Genomic DNA, 22,075 nt, shown 5'->3' on the forward strand with positions numbered 1-22,075 from the left:
TTTTGCTATGGATTTTCCGGGCTCTGGTAATGACTTGTTTTCGTAAAATGTGTAAGTATTTTTTGATGTCCAAAATTTTCGCTAGATGTCGCTGTACCACCCGCAAACTAGCGAACGGCATTCTATGGCTAATTAATGGCTAATTAATGTATTAAATTGTAAATATTATTATTGTCCTCTTTTTTGGCAAAAAGGTTAGCGTTCAAAAATTATTAATGTGACTGATTGGACCTAATTAGAATTCCCGCCATAAAAATGTGGTGTTCCATGTTTAAAGGGTCCACATGCTTTATGTTCTAAAAGTAACCTTTAGGCATGGAAAGTCACATGAAAAGTTGTCGTAACTTAATAATAGATGGCGCTGCATTCGAAAACCTTGACTGATAACTCTATAATTACCATACTATTCAATATAGGTACTCTATGGATGTCGCTACGGGTCCCATTGACCTTAGTGGTGGAATATTTCGCTGGCTTAATTGAAATCAGCTAATCAGAAGTTAAAAATTACAGCTTGCTTACATCTTATCAATTTCACTTTCAGCTGGTGAAGAGACAGCGAACGCCTGCACGGACGCCGCAGCTTGCCCGTCGGCGTGTTCTTGCGAGTACGCCGCGCGCGCCGTGAGCGTGGCGTGTGCACGCCAGGGACTTGTTGAAGTACCGAGGGATCTGCCACTCAACACTGATGCCCTGTAAGTAACCCTTGCTGTTCAAACAATAATATAAAAATTTTACCTTCCAATAAAATTGTTATTATTTTGCCTGGTATATCCGAGGTCTTATATAGAGAGTACGTCGTAGACGTCGCATCGGACCGATAGATGGCGCCATCGTTCGTTGTAAGTCGCTCCGGCGTCACACCGCCGCGATGTTGGTAGTCCCGTTTTCCCCACCTGCAACATAAGGCTCCTACGCGCCCCGGCCCGCCACCAGCCACCCTCATTGTTGAGGAGAAGTGCCGACGGTATATTAAGCCTACCAGGAAGGCATCACTCAGACCTCGGATATACCAGGCAAAATAATAACAATTTTATTGGAAGGTAAAATTTTTATATTATTTGTGCCGTTTGTATATCCGAGGTCTTATATAGAGACCTGTTTATTATCTCCTGGTGGCGAGTCAGCTGGCGCGCAAGCCTTTGGTAGCCCTATTGGCATAGCATAGAAGAATAAGTGAATCGGTTGTTGAACCGATTTGACAGATGTATCAGTCGAAATCGCCTTCGATCCGCGAATATCTCGGTGCCAGAAACGCCTAAAGAGATTTTCGTGATGACGTTTAGCTTTAGTCAGCGAATAGTTAGAGAAATGACATTATTATACATTGTAGGCGAGGCTGACTTGAACAAGATACAAAAACCTTAGATACACTTTTATTATTAACAGACACGTTATTTTATCAGGTTATTATAAACCCAATTTCAGACACAAAGTGTGGAAATTAACTGTAAAAGTAGTGTAACTATCTGTACTGTAGCAGGGTAACGTAATTGATACTGCTTTTGTCAACCCTTCGTAAAAATTATCTAAATCAATATTAGCTTTGATATGACTATTTAAAGTCCAACGTCTTACGTCCATATCAAACACAGAAAAAGGTCATCACTCACGCGCCCGAGGGCTATTTGTTACGATACTGGTATTTTCGATCAGACTATTTCGCGTCAAGCGAGCGCGGTTACAAGCGAGACTCCTGAACTCTGAACTCTTTTTAGTGAGGGCATTTGAGGATACTGATCGCTCGGTAAAACTAGCCTAGAAGATGAAAAGTACGAGCGCTGTCGATTGCTACTACACTGGACGGAGGTATCAGTCGATTTCTTCAAGTCAGTCATTGACTCTTAGGGTAATCCATTACCTAATCCAAAACCCGATGCGACGGATTTCTACTTCGTGCAATGAAGGTCGACAGTGTAGACTGAGAGGTGACGTCCGTGTCGCATCGCTGGTGGTTGCTGAACACGTCGTGGTAGCAGGTCAAGGGGTGAATTAAAACACCGCCACACATGCGCGCTTTGAGAGCGTAGGCGGAGCGCAATAATGGCGGTGCACCGCACAAACGCTGGCGTTGCGCCCAGTGGGCACTAGCGGGAACTAACGAGCGCGGATTGCGAGCGCAACGCGCGCGGGACGCGAGCGGAATGCGCGCGCATTCAGCGCGCTGATAGCGTAGCGTTAGCGAAGCGGAATGCGCTTTATGTGTGGCGGAGGCTTAATACGTACCGTTGTACGGCGTAATGCAGGGCTCTCGCAGACGAAGAGGTACGATGACGGGCGAAGCAGAAGAAGGCGAGGTCACCGAAGGTCACTTACTTGGCTCCCAGGGGGTGCATACTGACCTCGTACGACAGTCTGTTGGAGTCAGCAGTTACTGTCGTAGTTACTCGTAACCGAAGAGATGTAGTCCTGCCATCGTACAGCATAACATAACATACAACCGAACTGTGCATAGCATATAGTGCTATGCGAACCTTAATCCGGCTGCATGTCACTTCAGTCGCCAGCGCCACCGCCTGTTGAAGATTATTTTCCATCGGAAGAGCTTTACTTTGTACAATATTCCGATTATTTAAGGTCTTATCGGGCTGCAAATGCAAGCAAAACAGGAGCGATTGGCCTACAGCTATCGGCAGCTGTACGAGGTAATGCTGGAAACCAACCTCCCTCTGTAGACTACGAAAGTTGTGAAATTGATGAAATCAGGTTCTACGATCGAATCAAGCTCTATATTAATTCAGTATAGTCGAGCCAGATGATAACTACTGAAGTCCTCCTGAGTTCCTGGCCCCTTTCGCTTTGAGCTGGAATCTCAAGTTCACTAAGGCGAAGCGGGTTTATTTTTCCCAATTTGTTTATTAGAGGCTCGGCGAATAAGTTAATCTCTCGAATGGACAGGGGGCGCCACAAGCCTCCGGGAAATCGTCGTGTACTTGGAACCCCCGCGGCCAGATTACCGATCGGTTTTGGTGTCCGCCCGGTAAACAGACGCACGCTCAGGATGCAGCACGCTGGCTCGAATTCAGATCTGGACATTCTGAAAGAGTTTTTTTTTTTTTTAATTCCGCAAACCTTTACGATGTCTTTGACCTACACAATGAGCGACGTACAGGAATCACAGGGTCGTCTCGCGAGGCGCCTCTCCGATTAGATAGCTCGCGAACATCGTCAGGACACCCTCGCAGCAGTGCGGCTCCTCGTCCGGTTATTGACGTCTTACCTCGTTCAACTATGGGTGGCCAAGCCACGTTAGGACGTAGCATCTTTAGAATTTATCTGTTCTCACTTCGGCGACGGAGGAGTCATTGGTCAAAATAGAGTGTAAATACTGTCGAAGTACTTCACGGGAACTGGAAAGAGAAGAGTGGATACCATAGTGTACGGGATGTCAGCTGATAGCGGCGCCCGGCGTCACATTGGAGGGCAGTATCAGCCTGGTCAGCAACAGAGTCTGCAACGATACCGTAGCAGACGGAGCCCGGATATGGTCGTGGCACCATTGTAGGGGAAGACAGTGCTCGCGGTGAGCGTGACATCTTAGGCGCGACGGGCGTTATCAGCGTGGCGGCTAGCAGTACCAAGGGACCACATCAGCAATCTTACCAGCTTGTCACTGCAGCAGACGATGTTACGTTCGGCGGTGAGATTGAGACGGCCGTCGTCAGCTCGAAAGGCGTCTTCGATGCCCCTGTCGCGTCACGCAGTATCGTGCTCGGTGGCCCTCTCGAGGTCGCCGCCGTCAGCGCGGGAGGCACCGGCGCCAGCATGACAGTCAGCTACATCGGTGAACAGCATCAACAGAGTTCGCGGCGTCGTCACGGCAGACGCGGCAGGAAAATTAGCGACGCCTTCGCGGCAGCCGCAGTATTGCGCTCGGTGGCGCGATGAAGGTCGCCGCGTCTGCAATCTTACCTCGTGCGATCGAGGCGACATCAAGGCGCCAGCATCAGCGTGTCGGCCGACGACACCGGTGGAAAACTTCAAGTAGCTTGCGGCGATGTCACGGCAGACGCAGCAGAAGGATTGCGACGCCTGTGCAGCGGTTAACAGTATTACGCTCCGCATCACCACTGAGGCTTGTCACGGCAGACGAACGCTCTGCATCACCATCGAGGCGCCAGCATAAGCGTGGCGGCCAGCGATACTGGTGGACAGCTTCAGCAGGGTCGCGGCGTTTTCACGGCAGATGAGCGCGCTGCATCACCATCGAGGCGCCAGCATAAGCGTGGCGGCCAGCGATACTGGTGGACAGCTTCAGCAGGATCGCGGCGTTGTCACGGCAGATGAGCTCGCTGCATCACCATCGAGGCGCCAGCATAAGCGTGGCGGCCAGCGATACTGGTGGACAGCTACAGCAGGATCGCGGCGTTGTCAGGGCTGACGCACGCTCTGCATTACCATCGAGGCGCCAGCATAACCGTGGCGGCCAGCGATACTGGTGGACAGTCAGCAGGATCGCGGCGTTGTCACGGCAGACGAACGCTCTGCATCACCATCGAGGCGCCAGCATAAGCGTGGCGGCCAGCGATATTGGTGGACAGCTTCAGCAGGCTCGCGGCGTTGTCAAGGCAGACGCACGCTCTGCATCACCATCGAGGCGCCAGCATAAGCGTGGCGGCCAGCGATACTGGTGGACAGCTTCAGCAGGATCGCGGCGTTGTCATGGCAGACGAACGCTCTGCATCACCATCGAGGCGCCAGCATAAGCGTGGCGGCCAGCGATATTGGTGGACAGCTTCAGCAGGCTCTCGGCGTTGTCAAGGCAGACGCACGCTCTGCATCACCATCGAGGCGCCAGCATAAGCGTGGCGGCCAGCGATACTGGTGGACAGCTTCAGCAGGATCGCGGCGTTGTCATGGCAGACGAACGCTCTGCATCACCATCGAGGCGCCAGCATAAGCGTGGCGGCCAGCGATATTGGTGGACAGCTTCAGCAGGCTCGCGGCGTTGTCAAGGCAGACGCACGCTCTGCATCACCATCGAGGCGCCAGCATAAGCGTGGCGGCCAGCGATACTGGTGGACAGCTTCAGCAGGATCGCGGCGTTGTCACGGCAGACGAACGCTCTGCATCACCATCGAGGCGCCAGCATAAGCGTGGCGGCCAGCGATATTGGTGGACAGCTTCAGCAGGCTCGCGGCGTTGTGGCGGGGGCAGAAGGTGGCCGCGCTGGTAGCCTGCATATTGACGACAGATCACTAACGGCGCGGCGCTCGCGTCGGGGCAGCAGCAGACATACTTACAGCGTCGCACGCGACGCCTATGTGGCGGCCACAACGTTGTTCGGCGGCACCGCAGAGATGGCCATCGTTAACGAGGAGGCAACTTCTACGCAACTTCGGCGGCGCCGACGCGGCGGACAACACTGCCGCGGTCAGTGGCGCTATCGCAGCGCTACAGTAAGTTCCGGCGCCGACACGTGGTTTGGGGCCTCCGCACCGAATCGGAAACCGAACATGTTCTTTCTAAAATAATATGAATCTGCTCACCCATTCGTCGGAGAAATTCAAACCTCCTTGGAGCGCGGTATTCCTCCACCGCGCCCCCGCCGCCGCCGCCGCCGCCGCAGCCCGCAGGTCGCGCAGCCCGCGGTCGCGAAGCACGTGGTCCCCGGAGCACGTGGTCCCCGGCGGAGCAACTTACCTACGTTACCGCTTATATTCTCGCGCGAAACTTTTAATACGCGGATAACACTTCCTACTTTAGTCTCGGAAATGCGAATAGTTTAAAAAGAAAACTGATTAACGGTAACGATTTTTGCAGCATGGAACTTTCTTACAAAAAAGTGGGTAGAATCATAAAGCACCGCTCGTTCATTTCTATCGTGAGAACCCCGAAAGACGAATAATGATCGCTAGCGAGGCATAATATATCTCATTATTCAAGAAGAACGAGCGTAAATTAAAAGGGAAGAAAGAATTGACGGTGAAAATTGAAATTGAAAAATTTCATAATTCCGAAACGTTATAAGCCACTTTTTAAATAAAAACACGAATAACTCTGGTTTGACCAGGAGTAACAAGGAAATAGAAACTAAAAGATTAATTTCGAGACACCATGCTGTAAAAATGTTCGAACGGAATACGCGACAACCGGTCACTTCGGCGTTCGACGAAACAATGAGGGTGGCTGGTGGCGGGCCGGGGCGCGTAGGAGCCTTATGTTGCAGGTGGGGAAAACGGGACTACCAACATCGCGGCGGTGTGACGCCGGAGCGACTTACAACGAACGATGGCGCCATCTATCGGTCCGATGCGACGTCTACGACGTACTCTCTATATAAGACCTCGGATATACAAACGGCACAAATAATAATAAAAAAGTAGACAAAATATAAAGTTAAAAATAAATAATTCTGTAATTGAAAACCCAAATACACTTGCTAACTACTTTAACGACTTTTTTGTATCAGTGGGTGCGGAGGGAACAAGCACGGACAGCAGCGCGGGCGCACAGCGCGCGCCCTCTGCCGGCCGACCCGTATTCGCTCCCACCCCCAACTCACTATACCTACAACCAGTTACTGAACATGAAGTCTTCCTAATTATTCGCAACTTAAAAAACAAACGCAGCTTTGGTCACGACGAATTACCTCCCGTACTAATTAAAAAATGTGCTAATGAATTTACACAACCATTAACTTTCCTAATAAACCAATCCTTTAATGAGGGCCGATTTCCCGATTCTTTAAAATTATCTGTAATTAAACCCATTTACAAGAAAGGACAACACAATGATAGCAATAACTACCGCCCCATCGCACTTTTACCAACCTTTTCAAAAATAATTGAAACAGCTATGTCCACACGCCTATACGCATTCCTAGAAAAATACTCCATATTCAGTGAAGACCAGAACGGCTTCAGACAAAATCATTCAACGACCCTGGCTGTATACAAATATGTTAATAAAATCTTAGAAATCATTAATAATAAACAATATGCGGTAGGAATATTAGTAGATATGAGTAAGGCGTATGATAGGGTTTCTCATAATATCCTACTGCAAAAATTGCAAGGTGTTGGAGTACGGGGCATAGTGCATAAGTGGTTTGCCTCATACCTTAATAACCGAACACAATGCGTAGAAGTCGAACACCATAATAGTAAAACTGGATGCATTACTAATGTGAGGTCAAACATAGCAAAAGTCGAAAGATCTATACCCCAAGGCAGCGTGCTAGGATGTGTATTATTTTTAATTTACATAAATGATTTACCTAAAGCTATAGATTCATCAAGCGTTCTTTTTGCTGATGATATATCCATTGTATTTCCATGTTCAGACACTAGAACCACAAATTTATACCTCGATAGTATCCTTTTAAAATTAGAATCTTGGCTCACTGATCATAATCTTCAAATTAATTACAACAAAACCAAACTAATGCATTTTAGACCCCACCAAAAACAATCTTTAAATATTGACTATTCGTTTAAAAATATCAAACTTGAACTTGTAGAAACTTTTTCTTTGCTTGGATTGAACATAGACTCACATATTAATTGGAAAGAACATATACAACAATTGATAAGCAGACTATCTAGATTTACATACGCATTATATGAACTAAAAAAGACTACCGACATCAAAACTACCTTAACGGCGTACCATGCATATGCCCACTCTTTGTTCCGTTATGGCATATTGCTTTGGGGCAATAGCACAACTATCAATAGCCTTTTTATTGTACAAAAAAAATGTATAAGAACAATACTAAATCTAAAACAACTGCAAAGCTGTAGGACTCGCTTTAAAGAACTCCGCATCCTGACACTTGCGTCCTTATACATTTTTGAAGTATGTAAGTTTGTAAGATCCCATAACCATTTCTTTTCACAAGCCAAAGACCGACACACTAAACCTCTAAACCTCCGACATAATAACGACCTTGCATTGCCCACATCCAACCTCACACTATACCACGCAGGACCCCACACAATGTGTATAAAAATTTATAATAAAATACCACAAACAATAAAATCAATAGCAAAACCCAAACTTTTTGAAACCGCTTTGAATAGATATTTGTTAGATAAAAGCTATTATACAATGAAAGAATTTTTTGATGATGCCTCCTGGAAAAATAATTAAAATCACTCAATGTTACAAATATGTATAGTTATAGTGCAGATGTCTATATGTAGGTATAGACATATCATTAGCTTATAAGAAATAATTGTAATTATAATTAGTACATAATTACAATATGTATTAAGTTGCTATGCCCTTACAGGGTCTGTATTACCTGCTACATTTATATGTAATGTGTAATATTACTGCAATAAAGATAGGATATGAGGAAGAAAGATGTGAGTGTTGAGATGACGTAAGATAGAGGAGAATGGAAGAGGAAGACATGTTGTACCGACCCCACATAACGTGGGATAAGGGTAGGCGGAAGAAGAAGAAGAGCACTTTAATTTCGTACCCTTAGGGCCCGTTTCTCGAAAGGAACATGTCTTGTATTACAAGTGCGCGAACTGCTAATACAAGGCTTTGTAATACAAGGCTTGTACCTTTCGAGAAACGGGCCATTAGTCACTACTCGTAGCAAATTACTAAACTTCATGTCCTTTTCAGGTTGATGCCAGACAACAGTCTAGGACAGATTAAATCGGACGGACTATTCGGTCGGCTCCCAGATCTTATAAAACTGGATTTTAGGAACAATGGTAAGTTTTCTACTGGGTCAGAGCAACGGTATGAGGACACCTCCCCCACCTTACTTTACATAATACCAAAGACGACCGGTCTGGCGCAGTCGGTAGTGAGTCACTACTAGTGACCCTGCCTGCTGCGCCGCGGTCTCGGGTTCGAATCCCGGTAAGGGCATTTATTTGTGTGATGAGCACAGATATTTGTTCCTGAGTCATGGATGTTTTCTATGTACATAAGTATTTATATGTTATATATATCGTTGTCTGAGTACCCACAACACACGCCTTCTTGAGCTTACCGTGGGCCTCAGTCAATCTGTGTAAGAATGCCCTACCCTATTTATTTATTATTATATATAACTCCGTCTAGACGGATAAAGTCTAAGAAAAATACGTACCTCAGTACCATACAGAAAAAGGTACGGTAGCCTAGATGGCATTACACCTTTGGGGTACGCTCAGCTAGATGGGGTTAATATTAATATTTGACATTTTAAAACATATCAAGCTAAGAATATGGGCCAATTGTCAAAACTGAGGTTCAAAAGTTTTAAGCCTGATTACACATTTTACTTTGACAGTAACTCTCTATAATACTCGATATTTCTTGCACAGGTATCACAGTTATTGAAGACAACGCGTTCGACGGTGCTGCCAACATTCAGGAGTTGCTGCTTGATGGAAACATGCTGCAAACGGTTACTGACAAGATGTTCTTCGGACTGCACAGTTTGGGGACTCTGTAAGTATTTAATATTGCGTTGATTTCTGTTTGGCTAGCTTTTGCCTGCGGCTTCGCTCGCGTTAAATTCGGAAAATTGAGAAAAGGACAAACAGTAACCTATGTCACTCTCCATCCCTTTAACGACCTCTACATAAAAGATCACGTCAATTCGTCATTCCGCTTTGCCGCGAAAGACGGACAAACAAACAGACACACACACTTTCCCATCTATAATATTAAAATAATATACGGATTTGCTGGGTTTTTAATTTACAGAACGGTTTACATGAACATGCACACTTTAGTTACAAACCACTTTAGTTCCCCTTTTAAATACAAGATGGCGCTGGTAGTTTTCAATTAAAGATGGAATCATTTGCGAAACTATTTTACTCTCCACAAACCACTTTAGTTCCCCTTTTAAACACAAGATGGCGCTGGTAGTTTCCAATCAAAGACGGAATCAACGAGGACGGCACACTGAAAGGTGGCGCCACCTTATTAGTCCATTGCACAGATAAAGAATTTCATATGTGAAAGCGAGAAGATGATCTTTTTTCCCTCTCTCACATATGAATGACAGTGACATGCCTTAAGCACTTGCACAGGCGCCGCCTGGCGGGATAAAATGTCAGTGCGCCTCCTCATTGAGAAACTATTTTACTCTCCTATTTCGCACAAGATGGCGCTAGTTACCACTCAGTGGTATTTTAATACATATTTATAACTTTGAATTGTTTACAGATCTCTCACAGACAACAAGATCAGATGCATCACTCCTGCCGCCTTTGACCACCTCACCATGCTTTCTACGCTGTAAGTAGCATTTCTTTTTATAATCTTATTCAATGTATTTTTCCCCTCACTAGCTCGGAAACACTTATTTTGTCCTTTAATACCAGCGGGTAAAAACGAATTTTATCCACTAGTGGGTAAAGTAAATTGACCTTGAATAAAGTCAAATTAACTGCTTTAAATTGATAAAAGTAGGCGAATCTAGTAAGAATAAAGATGATTTACCACCTGTGGAACTACTGGAAGCAGTGATAAACGCATTTTTGCGTTGTAGTTTCCTCGCTATATTGAAGGGAAAAGTTTTGTGTTACACTCGAGTGCAAATGTATTTACACGCTCGCTCTACTACGCTCGTGGTTCAACTATACAATCCTTTCACTTGCTCGTTTTTCAATTCCACACTCGGCGTCAAAATACAACTTTGCCCCCTTGTATAACAAATAACTATAAGAGCCGAGGAAGGATATAAGTAGGATAATTTTATCGAGCAATAGCCGGGTCCATGATCGTGCGCGTATATTTGCTCGCCAAGATGGCGGCCCTCGGTCAGCTGTTCAAAATAGACACACAACAACAACAACAACAACATACAATCACGCCTGTATCCCATGAAGGGGTAGGCAGAGCACATGAAACTACTCAAGTTTCAGTGCCACTCTTGGCAAATAAGGGGTCGATAGAAAACGAAAGTGTGACATTGCAGTGACAGGTTGCCAGCCTCTCGCCTACGCCACACTTTAACCCATATCCCACAGTCGCCTTCTACGACACCCACGGGAAGAAAGGGGGTGGTGAAATTCTTAACCCGTCACCACACGGGCGAACACATATTTATTTATTGCCATGATTCGTGAATGATTTACTTTTCTTTTTAATCCTTATTCAAAAGAAAATACGAAAACCACATACAAATAAATATGTGCAGAACACAGTTTCCCACCAGCGCTATTGTTTGTGGAACAACGAACATGATTGGTGGGATAGCAAACACAAGTACCTACGTAGCGCATCTCTTGATCTCTGGTGGCAAGGCACCCTAAATTCCAATCACAGCTCGACATTTCCTGCCAGAAAGATCACAGGTGAAGCGCGTATCTATGATCAAAACTGAGAAGTCCGAAGTCTTGTCCGAAGTTATTTCAAGTCTTAGCATAATGCCCCACATAATCGTCAATTCTGTATTACAGAAACTTAGAGAGCAATCCACTAGAGTGCAACTGCCACACAGCGTGGCTGGCGGGCTGGTTGCGAGTGCGCCGCCTGGCCCCGGGTGCCACATGCGCGGCGCCGCCGCAGCTACGACAAGCGCAGTTACACGCGCTCGACCAGGCGGACTTCAAGTGCGAGCGTAAGTACTACCATAGGCGTTTTTCAGTGGCTTTGTATAATATGCCTCATAGATTTTTGCCTGAGACCGAATAATCGTAATTTTATTATACTTCAGACTTAGTTTATTTTACGACAAAGATCAAAACGAGAGACCTACACCTAGTATAAAATACTATTTTAGTTCCCTATAAAAATACGAGATGGCGTTAGTAGGTCGAAAGATTAGGACTGAAATAACTTTGAATTATTCTCATATCTCTTCGATTTTTCGCCTGAGGCCCTTATCCGTTAATTAAATGGTATTGTGCCTTTTATTTAATGATTTTCTCTTCTCTTTCTATTTTATCTTGTGATATTTATTCTAGCGGAAGACAAAGGCTGTCTAGCAGCTGATTATTGCCCGGCGCAGTGTTCTTGCACCGGCACCGTCGTGAGATGCTCGCGAGCGCAGCTGACTTCCTTGCCCAGTAATATCCCAAGACAGACCACTGAATTGTAAGTATATTTGATAATCCTATCTGTGTAGTTTCAAATGATTCACGGTTACTTTCATTAGACTTAAGTATATTGACCAGGATGAAACCGTGATTTTTTATTTATTGAGGTCCAGTTTTCGTGATCATGATGCATTGAAATATCGGGACCTCAATAAAAATCATAAAGGTAATCCCAGTAAATATAAGTATAATCCAATGTAGGTAAGTAGGTATACCTAATGAAACATTTCTAATTTGATAGTAGAAGAACAATCATGAAATTTAAACTTTCTATGAGAATTCGCGACTTATATTCTGGTACAGCGGCCTTGCCAAACTCTGCCAAGTTATACCCTATAGGTAGATTGGTCCATTTTAAAAATACGAGATACTTAAATTAACATGAGTCATTGTCGTCATTTGTATGTGCACAATGTTTTCTAAATACTAAAATTGACTTCAAGAAATAAAGTATTCGGTAGGATTTAAAGCTATAAACACATCCCAATTTTTTTTAAATCTTATTTACAATGTTTTAATTCTAGATACCTAGAATCCAACGATATCACCAGCATCTCACCGGAACAAATCCAACATCTAACCCAGCTCACCCGCCTGGATTTATCCAACAACAAGATTGGAGTACTCGCCAACAACACTTTCCAGGGACTCACGAAACTGTCTACGCTTATTGTTAGCTACAATAAGCTACGATGTGTTCAGGTGAGCATATCTACAATTCTTGTTTTTTTCTGCTTCTAACTTAAGAGCCGTGATCTTGTCGGTGGAGCAATCTCCAACTCGTCCGTTCCTCTGCCAACTCCTTCACCTTCTGGTACGACACAATATCTAACAATACACGGTGAAATTTTAGTGGTTGTTTTCCCACGGTAGGGCGATTTGCTATCGGTAGTACTTTCGAATTGTGATAGACAAACATATATTAAATAACTGTTTTCCAAAAAAAAAAATCCGTAAAAATTACCTAAACTCGAACAAGCGAATAACAATAGTAACGCACTAAAACTGCAAGTCGATGACAGTTATGAGACTTATAAGATAAACAAGCACAGTTAACCTTTCCATTGGTTTGATCTTGCCATTACGTTGCGTCAACTTTGATAATTCGAATAATTACATCCTCTTTGCTTAATGATTAAAACTATTAATGTGATAACAGTTCCTGTCAATGTCAACACTACTATTTCTAGTAAAATGGATCGGCATTACGAATATTCTAATTTAGAGTACGTCGCGATGGTGCAGCTGTACGCTAGGGCTAACTACGACTCCCACGCCGCCCGGCGACTTTACGCGGAGCCAGGCCATTTACAGTCGCTGCGTCTTCGGGGGATTTTAAACCCTCAAGTTCCGCACGGACGAACAATTGTCGCCGCCACACAGCGGCTGCTTGACCACGGGCAGTTCCAAACGCCAGCACATGCACAGGGCAGAGGCCGGCCGGCTGTTTACAATGCAGAACTGGACGAAGAGATCATCGAGTACTTCGAACAAGATCCTCGTCGTAGTACACGTATGGCTGCGGCTTTTTTGGCATCAACCAATACTACGTGTGGAAAACGCTAAACCGAGAGGGACTGCATCCTTATCATTTTCGGAAAGTGCAAGCCCTTCACGAAAACGATGGGCCAGCTAGGGTAGTTTTCAGTCGGTGGTTGCTCGATAACAGGAATGCTAACATTTTGTGGACGGACGAAGCAACATTTACGCGAGTGGGACTTTTTAATCAGCACAACGAACATTTTTGGGATTTTAATAACCCACATGTAATCCGCGAGTGTGCTCATCAAGTGCGGTTTAGTGTAAATGTGTGGGCTGGGATAGTCAATGGCTACGTTATTGGACCTCATTTCATAGTTGGAAACTTGACCGGGGGAAGTTATTTGGAGATGTTACAGAACGTTATCCCGGACTTATTAGACGACGTTCCGCTAGCAGTGCTAGCAGATCTCTACTACCAGCATGATGGGTGCCCGGCTCACTATCAGCGCGACGTGCGGGCCCACCTTAATGCCGTGTTTCCCCAGCGCTGGATTGGGCGTGCTGGGCCCGTGCCTTGGCCAGCGAGAAGCCCGGACCTTACTCCGTTAGACTTTTATTTGTGGTCTGAGCTAAAACGCATAGTGTACCAGAGGGAATACGAAAATCGAGAAGCGTTAATAATGGCAATAACCGACGCTTTCGATGTTATTAGACGTGACAGAGACACACTAATATCATTGAAACAAAATCATATTAAACGTGCCAGATTGTGTATTGAACGTGGCGGATTACAGTTCGAACAATTATTGCGGTATCGCGAAGTTTAAGTGTTTATTTAAGCTTGACTTTAACTTGTTATGTTTACCTTTAAGGATCTGCAACTAACTGCACGTAAAATGTGAAGAAAAATTAAACGAAACTACTTTTAAGTTATTTTGTTTCATTCACTCAAAATAATTAGGTAAGTACTGCTGCAGTGCAACTATTGGTGATAGGTCACTTTCGAGTTACGTTCGACACATTTATAAATCTGGCATTTATTAATATTATTTCAAAAAAAGACTACACATTGACTGTATATCGATAGCAAAATCATTTCGTTGCGGGAAAACAACCACTAAAATTTCACCGTGTATATGATTAATGATTAATCAGCAGCAGAAATTGACATCTAACTCAATGGTGTGCTTGCCAACAACACTTTCCAAGGGCTCACAACACAAAGCTATCTCATCATCATCATTTCAGCTATTAATCGCCCACTGCTGAGCATAGGCCTCCCTTCGTGTACGCCACTTATCCCAGTCATGGGCCAATCTCATCCAGAAGTGCCCCGCGGTTTTTCGAATGTCGTCCACCCAACGGGCCAACGGATGCCAAAGCTGTCTACACTTATCTTAAATCTGTGGGGGCCCTTACGGATACACTTCGACCCATCGGGATCTTTTGTGCAATTACCACCTATGATCCTAAGATCCTTCAGCTATTCAGGAGCTTCTCGACCATCTCCATATGTCTGATGATGAGGTTCATGGGCAGCTCTCTGAAGTCCTTTGGCACCGGGTAACCTGCTCCAAAGTTCTTCATTCTTTGTCCGAGGGCGTGACATTCACACATTAGATGTCTGACGGTCTTTTCATCTACACTTATAGTCAGTTACAATAAGCTGCGGTGTGCTCAGCGTGCGTAGCCGAATGACGCAAACGCTCACGAAACGAAACGCTCGTAGATATATATCTCTATTGCTCTTGCGTATTGGCGCGACAGAGCCTTTCGCGGCGTTTCGTTTTCGTTTCGCGTCGTAGAAATGCCATTCAGCTACGGGACCAGGTAAGAACTAGTCACGCTTGCACGTTACAGTCTTGGCTATCAAAGGTCCATAGGTACTAATATTATAAATGGGAAAGTGTGTGTGTCTGTTTGCTTGTCCACCTTTCACGGCAAAACGGAGCGACGAATTGTCGTGATGTTTTAAGTGGAGATAGTTGAAGGGATGGACAGTGACATAGGCTACTTTTTGTCTCTTTCTAACGCGAGCGAAGCGGCGGGAAAAAGCTAGCATGGACACATAAATTAATATATCTTATTAACTTTCAGCGGGACGCCCTCAAAGGTCTGACGCAGCTCCGTGTTCTGTCTCTCCACGGGAATAATATTTCAATGCTCGCCGACGGAGTCTTCAGAGACTTGGAATCTATATCACACGTGTAAGTATACTTTTTACTCTTCGAATAATCATAGATTTTTTTATTATAAATGCGCTTACTCGTGGCCACAGACTAGCCAAAGGCAAAGACGTGGCCTACGATCGAGTGAGCTCGCTCAGAAGATGCCTGTTCACCCTTGATGTGAATTTCTACTTGGCATTTGGCATAGTGCCTATTTTTATTTAAAAAAAACTAGTTGAATAAATACAATCTCTGAACTCATTATGTTACCTAAGTATTTGAGTTTGCCTATTTCTCACAATTTACGATAATTACTAAAACTTAAAGAACAGGACTACTTGACTTGATTACGTAACGTATAATTATAATTTGTAGTCGAATCATTTTTGTAACCGGACTTTCACGATACAAGATTTGCCTAGTGTGGAAGTCACAGTGAATGATAAAATTGTAGCTATTCCTTTTCTTGGTAAATAAATTATTCCATTCTATTATTTTTACTTATTATATTTTATCTTCTATCTCCTCCAGCGCCCTCGGTTCCAACCCTCTTTACTGCGACTGCTCGACTCGTTGGCTCTCCGAATGGGCTAAGAACGCCGGCGAATACGTCGAGCCCGGCATAGCTCGCTGCGCCGACCCGCCCGCCATGAGAGACAAACTCATACTGAGCACGCAAACTTCAGCGTTCGTGTGCAAAGGTACGTAGCTTGGTTAACGTCGTAACTAAGAGTTAGATGGCGCTGTACCCGCCAGCTATGAGAGATGAACTCATACTGGGCGCGCATTCTTTAGCGTTTGTATGCAAAGATTTAATTTTATAATTGCTTGAAGTAGACACTAGATGGCGCCTCTATTTAGAGAGCATCATTCAGAGAGCGCAAATCTCAAACAATTTGTCATCGGTTGGTCGGTAAGGATGCGGTCGCCAGTTTGATAGTAAACAGTGTATTCGAGTAGCTTGTATTAAAAGCTAATAAGTTATGTGAGTGGTGGTTTGTGGCATTAATTTATAATTAAAAAATATTATTATTATTTCCAGGCAAGCCCCCATCCGACATCGTGTCAAAATGCGACCGCTGCTACAACAATCCGTGCCGCAATGGCGGCGCATGCTCCGCAACGGCCTCTGGCGGTTTCAAGTGTTTATGTGCAAGAGGTTTCCACGGTGCTACCTGTGACGCGCAGATAGATGCGTGCTATGGCGAGCCGTGCGCGAATGGTGTTTGTCAGCTGCTTGAAGAAGGGCGGTTCCAGTGAGTATCTTAAATGAGTATCTTATTTTCGAAGGTGTCGATATGAATCCGTTAGATGGCGCTGTGCGTAATAATATTCAGTATCAATGTGGCTCACAATTGTTGGCCGAGTTCGGTGGATTCAAGTGTTTATGCGCAAGGAGTTTCCATGGTGCTACATGTGACGCTCAGATAGATGCGTGCTATGGAGAGCCTTGCGCGAATGGAGTGTATCAACTGCTTGAAGAAGGGCGGTTCCAGTGAGTATATTAAATGAGTGTCTTATTTTCAAAGGTGTCGGTATGAATCCGTTAGATGGCGCTGTGCGTAACAATATTCAGTATCCTCGTTGATCGCGTTGGGTGTCGACAAATGTTTATATGGAAGAGGTTCCCACGGGCCACGGCACTACACGCTAAGGCAGGTGTCAATAAGTCGCTTATTTGAGTATCTTATTTTGGAATTTGTAATTTAGACACTAGATGGCGCTGCACTCAAGTTTTTGTAGTAGCAAGCTGGTTCGTTATTGATCGTATCTTGTTGCTTCAAGTGTTTATGTGCAAGAGGGTTCCACGGCGCGAAGCTAGTAGGTAGTTTGGGGCTAAGTTGATATGTGTAAGGTGTCCCCAATAAATATTTATTTATTTATTTATTTAAGTATTTAAGTATTTCTAGAGATTACCTAACGTCTGTTTTTACTTCAGTTGCTCCTGCCAGCCTGGTTACACCGGCGTGCGTTGTGAAGTCAACATAGACGACTGCGCGACACACCGCTGCCAGAACAACGCGACTTGCATCGATCAGCTTGAAGGGTACTCGTGCCAATGCGCCCCTGGATATATGGGTAAGGATTATAATAATATTCATCATCATCATTATCAGCCTATCCTCGTCCACTGCTGGACATAGGTCTCTCCTAATGCACGCCACTGCTCCCGATCTTCAGCTAATCTCATCCAGCCAACACCAGCCAACTTGCGGATGTCGTCACTCCATCTTGTCACAGGGCGTCCTGCACCACGTTTGTCGAAAATAAATTGTTAATATTACCAAGGATTATTTATTGGCTGGGTGCACGATGCCATCACCTGTAACCGCATCACTTGTAACCGCTGTTACAACTACGGCGGACTTTGACTGTCAATACGAAGAGTAAGTAAATTAACAAATAATTTTAATGAAATAGCGTAATGTTTAATTCGATCATATAAATTTATAGTGTCGCTAATAACATTCACCTTTTTAAACTCCGTCTAAAATGACACAATCAATAATTTTCAGGTAAGTACAAACGGAGTTTCTCACGGTTGAGTTCACGAAATATAAATAAAGAAGTAAACCGATTGTAGGTAATAACGCATTTCATAAATATTGGAGAGATTATTTATGCCTGTAGTGTCGTTAATAATGCAGATTTTTGTCTATTTTAAAAGAATGTTGTTTTAAAAGTACCTATGTTAGTTTACTTACTTTTTCCTCTTACAGCGATTATCTATTTCATTTGTTGGTCTCGTTTCCAATTAGGATTTACAAATTTCACACTAAGAATCGTACCTCGATTTTTTAGCGCCACTGATGATGCCTACTTTATTTATTTTCAAAAATTGACGTGCTATCATGATTATAATTATAAATAAAATAATTTTTGCTGACTATACATTAAGTATGACAGCAGAAAATTTTGGTAGATTAGACCAACCACCATGAAAATGTTTCATAAAGTTTTATGCTTTCTTCGTTCTCAGGCGACTTCTGCGAGAAGAAAATCCCCTTCTGCACATCAGAGTTTAACCCCTGCGCTAACGGGGCGACTTGCACCGATCACGGCAGCCATTATTCCTGTATTTGCCCCCGAGGATATTCGGGACAGAACTGCACTACCAACGCTGATGACTGCGTCAATCATATGTGCCAGGTAAATGCCAAATATCCGTAAGATAATCTGCTGTTGCCATCATTAAGAGAGACTTAATTCTAGTTTTTACAAATTATCATCCGCCTTGCGTTATCCTGGCATTTGCCACGGCTCAGTGGAGCCTGAGGTACGCTTTGACAACTAAACCTAAGATTTGGCGTAGGCACTAATTTTTACGAAAGCGACGGCCATCTGAGCTTCCAACCCGAAGGGTAAACTAGACCTTATTGTAATTAGTCCGGTTTCCCCACGATGTTTTCCTTCACCGAAAAGCGGCTGGCAAATATCAAATGAAATTTCGCACATAAATTCCGAAAACTCAATATTTTGAGAAAATTATTAATTTCATCTCCTTAGCAACACAAGCATTATGTCATGCCATAGCCAAGACATTTTCAGTATGGTTAAGAACCGTTTAAGGAGCTGCATATAAAGATAAACTATGTCTCCCATTGCACATTTTTCAACGTTTTGGTTTCAAAATTATTTGTACGTGTAATAATTTATTTTATAGTGAAAACATTATTGTTCACAGAATGGCGCCACTTGCGTCGACGGTCTCGACGAGTATAAATGTGTGTGCTCCGCTGGTTACGCCGGTCGTTACTGCGAAGCCGCCCCACACGCCGCTCTCGGAACTTCACCTTGCGCCCATCATGATTGTGTGCACGGAGTTTGCTATCTGCCCACTGCCGCACTGGCGTTGCAGGTAGTGTAGCCATACAACGATAGATGGCGCCATATTTCTATCTATATGTCACTAATTTGTGCATATTAGAAATGTATTTGTTCAATGGGTTGCGATGGTCGTTACTGCGAAGCCGCGCCACACGCAGCTCTCGGGACTTCACCTTGTGCCCATCATGATTGTGTGCTATCTACCCACTGCTGCGCTAGCGTTGCAGGTAGTGTAACCACACAACAATAGATGGCGCTGAAATAAATCACACTCACCATAAATTAAATAGAACAAGATCATGCCATCCCATACATTAAAATGCGACCGCCTACGAACGCGCTTACACTCCACCACATAGATGGCGCCACAAAAAATGCCTTGTTGCCACCGATTATTTGTAGATTGGCATTAAGTGTCAATTCCAAGCCGTAAATCTATGTCAAAAGTGACACTACGCCATCTACAAGTATAATCGAAAGCTACAAGACATTTTTTTTGTGGCGCCATCTATGTGTAGTGGAGTGTAAGCGCGGTCTTAGGCGGTCGCATTTTAATGTATGGGATGGTATGATCTTGTTATATTTAATCTATGTACTCACTAAGAGTCTAAAGAGTCACTAAGAGTGAAATACTACTGAGTGAATAGGACTGATAGGGATAGAATAGTTTTGTAGGGACTTCACCGTATACGTGGGGATGTCATGTAATTCATGACTACAAAATGTACATAGAATAGCTGCGCTGGCGTTACTTAAATGTAATGTACCCACATAACCATAGAGGGCGCTGTATATCACTTTTATGGAGACCATCCAGAAGTAATATGTGCGCAAAATCATAGTTGTATACTACGATTAAAAAGCAGTTTATTGGCATATTATATATTATTGCGATTCTCGAAATCCCTCATTCTTCTTCTTTTTATTTTTTATTTTTTGTTTATACTACGTCGGTGGCAAACAAGCGTACGGCCCGCCTGATGGAAAGCGGCCCGCCTGATGGAAAGCGGTCACCGTAACCTATGGACGCCTGCAACTCAAAGAGTGTCACATGCGCGTTGCCACCCCATTAGAAATTTGTACATTCCCTTTTGCTGTGTTAAATACACAAATGTAAATGTGATGTGATGTGTGATGTGATGTGATGTGTGTGAGATGTGTTTTTTAAATGTTTCTATGTGTTTTGATAACTGTGTACACGGTAGTATAATTAAACCGCAGTGGCTGTTCTACAGGACGACATTATGATGGAGCGCATGCACAATGCGCCGGGCGACTACCTCTGCAAGTGCGCGCCCGGCTACTCTGGTAGGTGGACCTTACTTATAGCTACTATAACTTTCAAGTACGGCTCTAACGATTTTGATAGAATTTGCATCTAGTTCATAGGAATAACCTTTCATTTTTTAATATGTTTTACCAGCAAAACTGGTTCACCCAGATTTGTTAAATTAAATACTTAAGTACTTAACTTTTGTTAGCTTGACTGCTACTTATTTCTGTTAATTTCATCAACTCTAACTGCTATCTTTTACTTCCGATTTAAACCATTAAATTTAAATCGATTAAACAAAACGTGGTGATGTTATTTCTGTTTGCAACTCTTGCAGCAAAATTAAGTGACAAATACGTCAGCTACATTTAATATTGTATCTATACACCTGTTATTGTATCTATTATCTTATCACAGGCCGCCTCTGCGAGTACCTCACATCGCTTACATTCAACCACAACGACTCGCTGGTCGAGCTTGAACCACTGCGCACGACGCCGCAAGCCAATGTTACCCTCGGTAAGTGGCGCCATCTAGCTTATGAAAGGAAACTCTAACCAATGCCACCTAGTGACTATGTCATAAAGGTTTTCTTCAATGAGTTTCTCACTTACTACGACAAGCTGATGGAGCTCGAGCCACTGCGCGGGTAAATAGCGCCATCTAGTTTATGGAAGGAAACTCTATAAAACTCTGTTACTACCAGTGCCACCTAGTGACTACGTCACAAAGGCTTCTTCAATGAACGTCATGAACATGTTTCTCGTTACGATATCTATTGTCAAAAAAGTTCAATTCAGTATACCTAGTGTTTGTTATCCAATATAACCTAACCACAAAATCAAAATCAAAAAAAAAACCCCCGACCGCGACATAGTAGACCGATTTTCATGAAACATGGCTTCTGAGTACTCCCGACGAACTCATCTTTTAAATAAAAAAAACTAAATCTAATTCGGTTCATCCGTTCGGGAGCTATGATGCCACAGACACACACAGACAGACAGACAGACAGACACGTCAATCTTATAACAAAAATAAAGGGGGTTAAAAATAAAGTTACTTAGAATGTTCAAAATTTTTAGCTTCGTTATCATGTCTCTAAAATGACTTTTTCTTTCAGTTTTCAGCACAACTCAGCACCACGGCGTGTTAATGTACTTCGGTGACAACGAACATCTCGCTGTCGAGTTGTTCAACGGTCGCATACGCATCAGCTACGATGTTGGCAACCATCCTACTTCTACCATGTACAGGTAACTATCGCTGTCTCAGTCTAACACTGCGTTGTTCAATGGTGCGGTCTCACTCTACTTGCT

General features: G+C 43.9%; 1 protein-coding gene across 1 annotated transcript in view; it reads left to right on the top strand.

Moving 5' to 3' along the window:
• LOC125239966 (protein slit) overlaps positions 1-22,075 on the top strand; it is a 298,636-nt gene that overhangs the window by 257,094 nt on the left and 19,467 nt on the right. Inside the window, exons 15-30 of the mRNA XM_048147759.1 lie at positions 545-695; positions 8,584-8,675; positions 9,276-9,402; positions 10,129-10,200; positions 11,367-11,527; positions 11,874-12,003; positions 12,530-12,707; positions 15,585-15,694; positions 16,187-16,356; positions 16,698-16,911; positions 17,595-17,734; positions 18,636-18,805; positions 19,341-19,514; positions 20,719-20,791; positions 21,174-21,275; positions 21,880-22,012. Coding sequence (XP_048003716.1) covers positions 545-695; positions 8,584-8,675; positions 9,276-9,402; positions 10,129-10,200; positions 11,367-11,527; positions 11,874-12,003; positions 12,530-12,707; positions 15,585-15,694; positions 16,187-16,356; positions 16,698-16,911; positions 17,595-17,734; positions 18,636-18,805; positions 19,341-19,514; positions 20,719-20,791; positions 21,174-21,275; positions 21,880-22,012 — 2,197 coding nt within the window. The remainder of the gene's footprint in view (positions 1-544; positions 696-8,583; positions 8,676-9,275; positions 9,403-10,128; positions 10,201-11,366; positions 11,528-11,873; positions 12,004-12,529; positions 12,708-15,584; positions 15,695-16,186; positions 16,357-16,697; positions 16,912-17,594; positions 17,735-18,635; positions 18,806-19,340; positions 19,515-20,718; positions 20,792-21,173; positions 21,276-21,879; positions 22,013-22,075) is intronic.

This window comes from Leguminivora glycinivorella, chromosome 26 (genome assembly GCF_023078275.1).
Source record: "Leguminivora glycinivorella isolate SPB_JAAS2020 chromosome 26, LegGlyc_1.1, whole genome shotgun sequence".
Classification (NCBI taxonomy): domain Eukaryota; kingdom Metazoa; phylum Arthropoda; class Insecta; order Lepidoptera; family Tortricidae; genus Leguminivora; species Leguminivora glycinivorella.